Source organism: Geospiza fortis, unplaced genomic scaffold, assembly GCF_000277835.1.
Source record: "Geospiza fortis unplaced genomic scaffold, GeoFor_1.0 scaffold40, whole genome shotgun sequence".
NCBI classification, from domain to species: Eukaryota; Metazoa; Chordata; class Aves; order Passeriformes; family Thraupidae; genus Geospiza; species Geospiza fortis.
Window position 1 is genome coordinate 14,594,408 of NW_005054297.1, and position 13,010 is coordinate 14,607,417.

The 13,010-nt window shown below is 39.5% G+C and overlaps 1 protein-coding gene across 5 annotated transcripts in view; it reads right to left on the reverse strand.

Moving 5' to 3' along the window:
* The window catches only part of DLC1 (DLC1 Rho GTPase activating protein), a 214,215-nt gene that overhangs the window by 20,470 nt on the left and 180,735 nt on the right, over positions 1-13,010 (reverse strand). For all 5 annotated transcript variants that reach the window (XM_005415503.2, XM_031055214.1, XM_031066842.1 and 2 more), the window contains 2 exons: positions 4,327-4,398; positions 1,182-1,263 (listed from right to left, as the gene is read on the reverse strand). In XM_005415503.2, coding sequence (XP_005415560.1) covers positions 1,182-1,263; positions 4,327-4,398 — 154 coding nt within the window. The remainder of the gene's footprint in view (positions 1-1,181; positions 1,264-4,326; positions 4,399-13,010) is intronic.

Consider the following 13,010-nt stretch of genomic DNA (forward strand, 5'->3'; position numbering starts at 1 on the left):
CTTTCCCTTCCAAGTATGGCAGTGATGGCATGAGAACACTATAAACTTAAAGCTGTTCTTAAAAGGGTTTTGTAATTCATTAGAATTACTGACATTTAGAGTTGCACACACCATGTATGCAGTATCCAAAAGCATTCACTTTGCAGGCAGTTTGGAAAGCTGCCATACTGAAGGACAGAGCCATAAAACTGCACTTATTTCTAGGTAAGAGGAGATATGAGAAGTTCAAGCTTTTTTTCTTTTGCCATTTAAGATTGTGGACTCGCACTAGAGGAGGTAACTGATGGATGGATTAATGTTAGATGATGTCAGATGGGGCCATTGTGGTTGCTTTTATGACCAAACTGGTAATGCTGAGGCTGTAGTTCTGTAAAAAACACCCTGCCACACACCAGCAAGTCTTGCTCCCTCTTTTTCTACCTATCCTTTCTCCTTCTGCAGCTGGCTGTGGGGTCCTGCCCCATTCTTCACACCTACTGTGAACTTCATTATTCACTGATTTAATTTACTAACACAAAAAAGGACTATCAAGACCCTTTCTGTGGGGTTAGCCAGTTGAACTGATTTGTGGAAGGAGCCCACAAACAACAAAGATGAGTTAAAGCGAGCATGTGGCTGAGGTCAGAGCTGTCTTTGGAGTAGTGATAAACGAACAGATTCCATTACATTATCCCTTTCAGCCATATCCACATTACAGGGCAATGCACTGAGGCCAGCATGAGGGTTTGTATATAGAGCTCTTTGTTTATACACACAGCATTTTGTTTGTATGCACAGCTGTCCACCAAGGTAAGAAAGGAGAGTGATGGAGTGCAAAGCATTGCTTTGCTGATACTGCTTCCCAAACCCAGTTCCTGCTGGGAATTGGTGCTGCAGTTGTACATGCTGATGGCTATAGCCAGCACAGTTCTGCTTTCCCATGCTTAACTTGGGAATTAGGAAAGAAAGCAAACAAAGGGGAATAATAAAAAAATATGCCTATGAAATCCCTTTCACAAAGATTCCTGCCACTTTCCTCCCAACTTTCTTTTAAATAAGATCCCCAAACATTAACCCAATAAAGTATTTTAATGAAAACGACATACTTTTGTGTGCTTTTTTTGGTTGTGCTTTTGCCAGGTACTTTCTATTACACAGGAAGGGTTTTGTTTCAAAATGCAGTGTGATTTTTATTCACCTACCTGCATAACGCCTCAATAGCATCTCTGTCCAGAAAGTCATGCTCTCGCTTGACTAGAGCAATGTCAATTGGAAAAAGGAGATCTGCAAGAAGAGAAACAGATCAAAAACCAAAGTGAGGCTTACTCCCAGTGACTCGTTATTTCAAACAACTGCTCAGCTGCCTGCAGCTGAGCTCATCAAGATTGGTGCTTAGGTAAACACAAGCTATCACCTCAAATGCCAGAGGTGCTTCCTTTTCATCTACAAATTTTTGACATGCAGCCTTGATAACTGAGAGTTTATATACAGAATAGAGGAAAAATTATTAAAGCAGGGATGAAACAATGGGAGATGGAAAAAGGCAAATGCAAGCTTCCCTATCAGACATAAGAAGTGTAAACTAATTCAGGCTAGATTTATTTAAAAAAAATATGCAATCTCCATCAAAATAATAATATCTCACATTAAAGAAAAAAGGCCAGTAAATGCCAAAACTCTGTGAAAGAATGAAAAAAAAAAAGCCTTGAATCTCCTCAGCTGTTAATCAAGCTATTTAAGTTTGACACTGTTTCATTAATGAGATATGGCTTGAAATAAAAGCAAGCCAAGCTGCCTGGACACCATAGTGCCTCCCTTCCTTAGGAGATTATTTAGGTAAACAACTGGGAGAGTGAGGGGGAGGAAACAATGTTGGCAGAGAGCTGAAAATTTACTACAGCTCTGAAGCAGCAAACACATATATATCATTTACTGTACTCCACAGATTCCTGACTGTCATACAGGTCCTGATCTGGCATTCCTTGCACAGCTAAAACTCCCACCCAAAGCTGCTGGTTCTTCAGGGTGCACAGAAATACAAGGTCAATCTATGAGCAGACTGCTGCAGTTGCGCACAATTTTCCTGATCCAAGTAATTGTCTATGAATTTTTAAATTTCTATAGACTAGGAAGAATGAACTGAAATGAGGAAAATAATTAAGACTGATATTAATTTCTAGAAAGGTACTTTCTAACAGAAAATGAACTCTATGAATTTTATGAAATTAATTCATTTTCTATAGCAACAGAAATGAATTCTATGTCCTTATTTTCATAGCATCATACAATGGTTTGGGTTGGAAGGACCTTAAAGTACGTCTAGTTCCAAGCCCCCTGCTATGGAGAGGGACACCTTCCACTAGACCAGGTTTCTTTCTCTAAGACCTACTCAACCCTGCCTTGAACACTTTCAGGGACAGGCTATCCACAGCTTCCACAACTGCCTCAGGAATACAAATTATAACATATTCTGCAAAATGCTAGGAATTCTGTATTTTGTACCAAAAAATCATGGTTTTAGCAAAGCAAATGGCAAAGGTTCACTGTTTAATCTCGCATATGAAATGTACACTGCGTGGGAATAGGCAACTTCTGAGAACTCTTGTACTATACCCAATTGGTATAGTACAAGGCCTTCTTCACAGGGCTCCCCTTCACTGTTTTAAGTAGAAAATGCAAGTAAAGAGAGTGAGCACATTCAGCCTGTATTTTTCAGCAATGCTGATGTAAGTTTTTCCACTGGCAAAGTCATATCTTAAAATGTCCACAAGAGAACGTGTGAGAACTTAAGTGAGAGAGGTGACTTGAAAGAAGCTGATAGTCTGCATAAGACCCTTTTTCTAATGCTTAATCTGTGCTACTGCTGGCTTTGTTGTTGCTGCTGCCAGGGGAGCTTGCAAAGGACAATGGTATATTGTTTTTCAGTAAGGACAGTTGTCCTTTCAAAGGGTATGACTGGCCTTGCTGTCACTGCTTCTCTCTCACCTCTGTGGTCCTTTTGATGTTAGGCAGGACGTGCTGTTACAACAGAAACTTCATGTAATTTAGAATCTCTAGGTAGGGCAATGGTCCTACACAGGTAGGACATGTTTTCTGAATGCAAGTAATTTCTTAGGGGATTTATGTCTCAGCATTATAAGAAACTCACAAGCCCACCTATTCAGCTGAGAGTTTTGTCTCAGTTGTAACAAAAACTGGAAATACAGTTCCAGCTCCATATCCCAAGAAAATCTTGGCCATCTCCATTAGCATAGAAAAAAAAGAAGGAAAGAAAAAAGAAAAAATAAAAGGAAATTTAATTTCTGAACAGGCAAGGAAAAGTTTTGCCAAGTGCAGCTTTTGAAAGTGCTATTATCATCTCATATTGCAAATGCAGCTGCAAATCAAAGCTAAACAAGATCATTTTTCAAGAAGATCAGCTCAGCATTTGCTGTAATTTTCAGCAGTTATTCACTGTAATAATGAACTTTCTATGCTCGTTCTTACAAGCAGCAGCTGGAGTTTGCTTCATAAAAATGAAGAGGCAGTAAAGAGTGCATAATAATTTCACTGCAATGAAAGTAATTTTAAGCAGTGTGGGGGCAAATGCTGAACAAGAATATAGATTATTAAAAGCATATCACACTTTCAAACAAACTTCTATATGCTACTCTGCATCAGAGTGTAAGAACTGTATGCCAAACCTGCATGTTTCTTGTAGGCTGGAGAGGCAATGAAGAAAACAGTTCTCATTGAGCAAAACCTTGTAAAAGCAGACACAAAATGAATGCATCCCAGAGAAGGACAAGTGACTGCAGGAGGCAGCCACTTCTCTGAAGAGCATCTGCACAACCACAGCTTGTATGTTCTTTTTCCCTTCATAGTAAGCCTGCATCTAATTCCAACCCAAACCATTCTGAAGAAACGTACAGGACTTGGGAATCATGAGGCATACAGATGTAACCACGCATACGCAGAATTTCCTACTACTGTTCCATTAGGAGAGCTGGCCAGTGGAGCTTTTGTATTTCTCCAAGACTGGGCTTGTAGCAGTGGCTGACTATGTTCCTTTCTGTTTTAACCAGAGGGAACATACCACAGTGGTAACCTTTACACTTGTTCTATGACGATGTTTGGAAGATTCAGACTAAAACAGAAACCTGAAACAAATTCAAAACTCCTGTGTGCTTCAGAGTCTCATTGAGTTTGGTACATCTGTGTGTGTGGTGGGTGGCAGGGAGCAGCCCAGTCCCTGAAAGTCATCTCAAGTACTGGAACTTCAGTGGTGCCCCTGAATCTCATTCATTGGTGAATATTCCATCTTATTGTCCAAAAGCTGCTGGGGGAGGATTGAGTTCAGGTGCCTACCTTCATAAAGCTGCGCATACTGTGGGAACCCAGCAGCCCGCAGCCAGTCACAAGCTTCCTTGGCCTCGATTTCTGAAAGAGGACAGAAACAAATCCCACTCTGGTTAGTGATCTGCAGAGAAAAAACCTCCTCTCCACAACTTCTACTATCCCCAGTGCAAAATAAGCACGAAGGTTTCCCGAAACTTTGAACTGAGACGCATGTTTGCTTCTCCCAGTTTGCTTTTCTTCTCACTATCAAACATATCTTAGATTCTGGAAAGTCACTAACACTCAGCTGCTATTTGTCAACAGCTCATCATTTTAATGGTAAGAGAAATAGGCACTAATGAAAACTGTAGCAGTTATGGATTATCCTGTACAGTATTTGTTAACACTAGAAAAAACAATCTGCAATCAACATGGGTAGTGCTTGTTCAGCAAATCTTTTGGTCCTCTTGGCACAACTTCTTTGTCTTGACAGAAATTCCTTGCAGAGCTCGCATTACTGTGCACTTTAACACCTTGTAGATAGTACTGACAGACTCAAGTCCAAGAACAACTGACACACTGTACTGCAGCTTATTCAAGCACTTATTTACTACCCAACAAGAACCTAGTTTCATTGGAAGTCTACAAGGAATTTATGAGTTACTTGGTGTATTACAGGAAGGTTTCCCTCACACTTCCCAAAACAGCATGCCACAGAATGAAATTATTCACACACATATATGTTACATAGAAAATAGTACTAGTCTGTGAATAAATCACATACAAATTCATCTGCTACTTAATATACATAGAGATAAAGAATATGTTATCCTATTAGCTCAAACTAGGAAAATATCAAAGGTACCTAGGGTATTCTCCAAGTGTTGAAGAAATGGATTGGGCTAATTATGTTCTTCGAAAAATTCAATAAAGTGCTACTGGGAATTTAGTTCCCTGCTTAGAACTGATCAAACAAACAATGAGAAATCAGAAAGTATTAAAGTTTTTCTGGCTTTCATTATATTCACTGTTCCTGATGGACCAGGAAACAAAAGCTTCATTATGCACAACTCAGTACACAGTTTTGCCACCTACTTGGAGAGGATACTATGGCTACCTGCTGCAGAAACCATGCACAAAGAGGCCTGCTCAGAATTGCTCCAAATACAGGTTACTGAATACAGGGTATTGAAAAGCCTAACACAGTGTAAGTAAAATAACACAAAATTTTCTCATGCTAAGAAATATTCCCAGTGAGATATAGGTACACAAATTGGATTAAATGGCAGGCACATTTTAGCGTCTCGAAAATGATGGCAACCCCACTCTCATTTTCCAAATTGCTACAATTGTGTTAAAATATTTGTGCTTTGCCAGACTACTTTGCTAAGACACATATCCAAACCAAGGAGTTAAGGTGAGCCAAAACACAACATTCCAGATAAATAAACATCTAAAAATCCACTCCTGTTGAAGTCAGGACAAGTAGGCATTTGTGCAACTTGTGTTTGCTTCACCTTTGGGTTATGGCACCACATGAGAACAAGCACGTACAGACATATTGACTTAGCTACTGATTAGGAAAAGGCATTCTTCAATTCCAATTGCAAACCATCACAAAGTTTTGCTTAAAGTAGTATATCAATTTCAGTATGCTAAGGAAATATGTGGGAAATTCAATAAAGAAAAAAAATACTTGAAACTTGTATGGCTAAAGCAAGAACAAACAAGACGATAGATTAATACTTCAGAAGAAATTAAAGTAGCAAAGCAAAAAATCTGCAACAAATTTTTAAGACTACTTAAAATAAAACACAGTATCTTATAGGTCACATTCTGCAGAAGTGCTTGGATTGAATGAGAATTTTGCTTGATTTAAAACCAGGAAAAAAAATTATCCTAGATAACAAGCTTTTGGCAAAAAATGCAGGGAGATGCTTGCAGTGCAATTGAAAAAAGTGTCAGATTCCTTACTACTACAGGCACTCTTCAATATGTTTAAATATTTGTTCACAGCTCCTTTACTGAGCACCCCAGGTGTATGGCCTGTAAATTATTTCTAGAGCTAGAAAATTATGAATATGCATTCACTGGACTTTTTTCACCATTCTCTACAGAGGCTTTGTGTATCTTTTCGCAAATGTGCCAGGGACATTGAAGTTACATTTTATGGACACCCACCTGCCATGGGCCTGTGGGATTTTCAGAGCATATTTGCTTTCAAAATACCTTTGAGAAACTCCCAAGAAGTTTAGGCAATGAAACACCTGATTTTTTCCTATCTGTCCACAAGAATTGCAGAGCACAATAAAACACAAGTGCACCTGTCCATCGATTAGGGTATGTAAATGCCTAGGGTTGGGTACGAGACAGTGCTAAGTGTTTAAAAGCCATATTTGCCCCATTTTCATAGGGCAAGTTGCAAGTCCTGGAAGGGCAAAGGGTTGCAAGTCCTGTTGCAAAACCTTGATAGGGTGAAGGGTTTGGAGTACTCTCCTGAACAAGGGGTCAGGGAGTGCCCTGAGGCCAGGGCTCTCTCCATCCCATCTCCACCCACACACAGCATGGTTAAGAGAGGGACATGATGGGTACTGGTGACAGAGTGGAGGTGGGACCTAAAAGAGTGGCTCCTTTTGTTCAACTCAGGTTGGCCAAACTCAGGATTCCTCCTAGACTGTACTCCTATGTGGTGTGACCAAACAAAGGGAAGGGTAATTTTTTAACCCAGCTTTCCTATCTCAACCTTGTTGGCTACTGATGAGCCAGCATATGAACAAAACTGTGTATGTGTGTGAAATTCAGGCAGATCAAAATATAGTCAGAGGGAGAATCCAACCCAAGGTACACTGAATAAGCTGCACAGAAAGCAGAGTACACTGAACACGCTTCCTCACAATATGAGATACAAATTTAAACAGCTGAGAGCTTGTCTAGGTAAAAAGTTCATTACTGCAGCTTAACTGGAATCTGTGCTTGAGAATAATACACATGGTTAAACCTGAGGATCTGGCCAAATCATTTAAACTACCCTAGAGGAAGAAGCTCATTCCCACAGTTTCCAAATTCCAGCTTCCAGCTCAGCAGCATTAGCCCTGGGACTCTTGGTTTGCTAGCTGCCAGTTTCATATCCAGGTGGACATGATAATATTTATGTGCAAGTCCTTGTCATCCTGATCAATGGCAATCAAGATAATATGAGCCAAAAGAAAGAAGAACAGGTCTTCCAAAATCAGACTTTCCAACTACTTCTAAAAACATTTAGAAGGGACAGAGCATTGAATAGCCTTTGTTCAGTATCCCAGGGGACATCGGTTACAGATAATTATCTAAGCTAGGAACTCACTGCATTTGCTTGGCTGGGGACAGCTAATAGCCACAGGGAGGAGAGGAAACTTGCAGAGGAACTCTGCACTGCTTTCCAACCTATTTTAGGAAAGTCCTACTTCAGCCACAATTTGCAAAGCAATTTCTGATGAAGACCTGGCAGCTGAACTGATAAGCTGCTGCAGGCAAAGGACTGGTCTCGCTCCCTCCTTCCCACTCCATCCCTGCAGTGCCACTTCCTTTCTGAATCAAACATCCTTGCCAGTTAAAACCTTTACAATAAACTACCACTCAGTATACATTCCAAGCAAGAAATGTATGTGCAGCTTTTCAGACGTGCATCCTGTGCCCTCCCCCAGCAGCAGGAGGTTCTTGTACAAAAAACCGCTGGCAAGAAAGAAATTGTGCTATTATTTCTAAATGCCCTGATAGAAAAAAAAAAATCAAAAAAAACCCCAAAAAACCTCTTAGAAAGTAAAACAAAACAAATTAAAAAAACCCCACCCAAATCCCCAAAAACTCCAAAAGCTACAATGAAGTCTTTATTCTTGGTGTCGTGTAAGCAAACAACAGGCAAATGTGTTAAAGAGGAAACAGGAAATTTTTATTGGAACCAGCTTTATTTGTTAGTCTGTTTTACAAAGCAGTCCTCCATGCTCAAATCAAGGGTAGGAGTTCCTTTTGTGTATGGTTGGGAGCCATTAGTCCTTATTTACCCACTTCCAGAAGGATTAGGAGAACTCAATTCTTCCCCAGAGTAGTAAATGAAAATGGGAAAGTCTAACTTCCCTTTTTGTTAAACTTTGGTTAATCTTGGTTCTTGGCCTTGTAAGTTTGCAAGTTTAGACCTTCAGAGTAAAAATATCTCAATTAACACCTCGTTTGAAACTGCAGTTGCAGAAGGGAGAACTGTAAGATGTCTATAGTCTTTTGTTTAATGATACCTTCTCTCCCATAGAAAAGAAAAACCGGACAGTGATGCTGCAGTAACATTCAGAAAAAGATTATCATAGCAGTCCAGTTAAGACAGCAACAACATTTACTTTCATTCTTCTTTTTCACTTCCATGAAATAACATGCAATTTAAACACTAGCTCTTTCAGAGTCTTCAGGACAAGGTGCAAAGCAGATGTATCTTTGTACAGTGCATTGACTCAATTTTCACCTAAGTGCTAAACATCTTATGAACAGTTTTTCCAAGCAGATGGTTTCCTCTTGCCTCAACTCAGCCACCTTTACAATCATATTAGCACCTCCACACATCAGTTCTACCCATCTCACCTTTTGGCTCTGTTAAGAGAGCAGCTCGTAAAAATCTGTAGCGAGACTGGTAAAATCAGCACTGTCAAAATCAAATTTAAGAAAAAAATGGGCTTCAATTCTGAAGGTCCTTCATAACAACTGGTTTTTTTGAGCTTCTTAATTGCATCTTGGTCTTAATTTTTAAGTAATTTATTCTAGCTGAAATTCACTATTCGACTTTTCTTTCAGAAGAGAAAAAAACCCCAAACTTGTAGCAATTGAATACAAAATCATCTTCCTGAATTAGCTTGCGAGAGAGGCTCTCCCATACAGTGCAGAGAATTATTCCAGATTTTCATGAAAGCTGGAGATGAACACACTCTCTCCTTACTTTAATGTCTAAAACTCAAACTATCTGCATGTTTGCTGAGGTACAGAGGAGCACATGGACCACAGAGAGCACAAAGGATTCTTCCCATCCAGGTCTGACGGTCCAGTTTAATGGCTGCAAATGGCTGGCATGCTCTTTTTCTGTCTATATCAGAAATTACCTCTCCCTACACATCATGTCCCTCTGAAACTTCTGGTGCTTTGCAAAATTTTTGTTCAACTCAAAAGCACTGTCCTGAGCTATTAAAAAACTTGACATCATGCAGGATCATTTATTTTAAGACCATCTGTGGTATATGTGAGAAATACTCTTCTTTGGATAGAATTCCACTGCCCAAGTACAAGCAATCATTTTTCCTAGTGCTTGAATTGCATCCCTGACATATGAATTGTGGTCCCAACATTAGACCTGATCAGACTACCCAACCACTCAGTCTGCAGATACATGAACACAGATGTGAAATCTGAGACAAACCGGGGAAATGACTGCACTGTGGCAGCTGTCTACAAATGAGCAGTGTAGGCATTGAAAATGATAAATCAGCTCTGTGTAATGTCATATGCCTGCAGCCCTTTAAAGTTGGGACAGTATGACTGACTTCCTAAGAGTAAGCCTGTTATGTGTCCAGGGCCTCAGATGGTTTTCACTTTGAAGATATGCGACTGTTACTTGAAAATAATTAAATTCCTTCTCATAAGCCTGTTTTTTCTCAAACTTAAATCGTTTAATATTCCTTAGGCAGTATCATTAACTTAGCGCTCCACACCCTTCAAGAAAGCAGCACACAGCAAGGACAAAAGAAAGCAAAAATATAATTAGTGAAGAATGGCATTTTATAAGGATAATGCACTCAAACCCAAACTTGGGAAGTTTGTCAATAAATGTTCAGCCACTAAAAACGACAGCATTCTGCAAATGCCATTAAAAGCTCTTGCCAAATTTCTAACACACTTGGAATTTCTTCTACTTCTAGGAGAAGAACCTAACCATATACAACTGTTCTAGAGTAACAGTCTGACACAATCAGCCCATGAAGGATGCATTTCTAGAAGAACCAGTGAGATCAAGAGAATATAAAGCACAGCTTTTGAACTCATTATGAGCTTGCTAGTTTTGAAGTGAAAGCTAACGACCTCCCCAAGAGAGTAACTTTTCTCCTTTCACCTTTAAAGTGCAAGTTACATTTTGCATTTGCAGCTGCCTTTTTTGATGTGCTCCTCTATTTCACTGCGCTTCAACTTACCTTCTACAGTCAAATGATACATGCTGCGACCTCCACTTACTGCTGTCTGCCTCTGCAATCAATTTGAGTATGGATGCATGTGCAATTTTGAGAAAATACCTCTTATTAAAAACTTCTAGATGGGGAGAGGGGGAATCACAAATTCTTAAGGCAAACCGTATATGACACCAAATACATATACTGCTTCCTAGTCATGAAACCCCTAGAAACAGTGATGAATGTTACTCAGATATTCCACAACTATATGATGATGACTAAAAAAATACTCTCTTTGTGTTGTCTCCTGCTGGCTTTGGGTTAAACATGGGACTGACTGGCTTTTTCAAGTTACAGAGCCTTGAAGTAAGACAGCAACTATGCAGTTGATGTTATGTATAAACCACAGGACACTGGGAGAAGAAACAGAGTATGTTTGGAATTTGTGTGGGAACAGATGAAGAAGTAAGGAAACAGATGTTTAAGATCATATATTGATGTTTTCTCTGAAAAAAAAAAGCAGGAAGCTTGAACACCCCCCCCCCCCCCTTTTTTTTTTGGTCAGCAGAACTTTTGAAAAAAGCAAATGGCTTACTTCCACTGATAGTGGAAGTTTATTTCCTTATTGATGAAAGCTAAATAAAAATAAAAATTTAAAAAAAGGAATGTGACTGTTTTCCAAAATATCTACAGAGGTGCATGTTGGCTGTATGTACCTCCCCTCCTTCCCAACTATACCAAATTACAGAATATGGTACTTTTAATTGCTCACCAATACTCTTGCTAGCACAGCAAGCACAATAGTGCTTTCGTGGACCAAAATTTAATTATTAAACTTGAACCTCTTTTTCATTGTCTTCAGCATATCAAAATCACTTCTGAACTTTTTCAGCTCACAACATAAAAAGAGAAACAACATTTGTTGAAAATATTTCAAACGTTTAGAGATTGAGACTATACTTGTTAAAATCAATGGGAGCCTCCATAAATTTCAGAGGACTTAACTAGGACTTTCCCAGTAAGGATCCACAGATCTCTAGACCCACAGGTCTCTAAAACCCAACAAAACTTTTGCAGGAATAAACGGGGTCAGTTTCACTATGGGGAGAAACCCAGGTTTTCATCAGAGCACAAGAAAGGACAGTGTCTGATGGCAGGAGGTCAGAGAGGACACAACCGCCACCTCCAGAGCATGCCCTGGCTGGCAAGAGGTCCTTTCCTCTGTCAAGAGGACCAAGCACAACTGATTAGCTCTGAAAAGCACCAAATCAACATCATTTCAGGATCTAATAAGGGGCACTGAAATAAAGGATATTCCCTATGTGTGTGTCAAGCCCTTTCCCTATACAGACTGTAACAGATTGCAATTACTGCTCATTTTCACACCATTAAAGATGCTTCTAGCTGCCCAAGGTTAGCTGCATTACTTCCTAACTTGTTGAAGACTTTGGGAAAGCATGTTCTAGGACACAAAAGAATCATCACAACTCCTGGTTTACACTGTAAGTTAACATTTTATTCCTAAATAGGGTTTTGTTTTATTTTGTTGATGTTTTGGTTTTTTTTGTTGGTTTGGTTTTTTTACATTTTGAGCATATACAGGAGAATTTGGAAAGAAATTTAAAAACCAATGTGATCTGAAGATAAAACACTAACTTTGTTTAATCAGAAAACTATAGCTTGATGTGGCAGTTTTCCTGTCATGTAACAACTCTTTTTATAGGTTAAAGATGGTCTTCTCCCATCTTGTTTTCAAGAAGATTCACAGATGAAGAGGAACAAGATGTCAAATGACTTAAAAAAACCTCAAGAAATAATTGGGCACGTGGGTTATTTATCTGGCCTGCTTAACACAGGGTGGTCTAGGAGGAGGATTATTTGGGGCAGAGAAAGCAGTTAGTCAAATCCTCTGATGGAGGTCATGTTGACAGATTCCAGAGTGAGAACCAAATCCTCCTCCAAAGAGTGGGAAATAGAATATGACTTTAACCTTCTCTCAGAAATTCCTTGGTCAGCATGACCTTTGAGAACACACTGAAGGGCAAACATTAACTGTTGCTAGTCCCAAGCCCAGCACTAAAATGCCCCAATTGGCCCCTGTCTGCAAGCTTGTGGTGTGCAAAGCTCAGCTCAAAGGCTCATTCAGCTCCAGAGGGAGGCAAAGGTGAGCAGGCCCAGCATGACAGGTACTTCATCTAAAAAAGGCACAAAATGTGGGCTACTTGTTCAGATCTAGGAGATAACAATGCTGTAAGAACTGATCTGAACTGGCTCAATGGTTCCTACAAAAGTAAATACATTTTCTAGAGAGTTACTTTGAGCTTGTTAAGCCTCAACCTCAAAAACTATCCATGCATGTAGGAAGAACTGTATGGAAGAATGACTACATCATAACCATTTACAGTCAACTTCATTGATGATCCAGTCCCAAACTATATTGTATCACCCTGTGGGGATGATACAACACTAGATACAAAATACCAGTGACACTGAACAGCCCAGCATAAAGCTAATTGCAGCACAGACAAATGCCTCTTT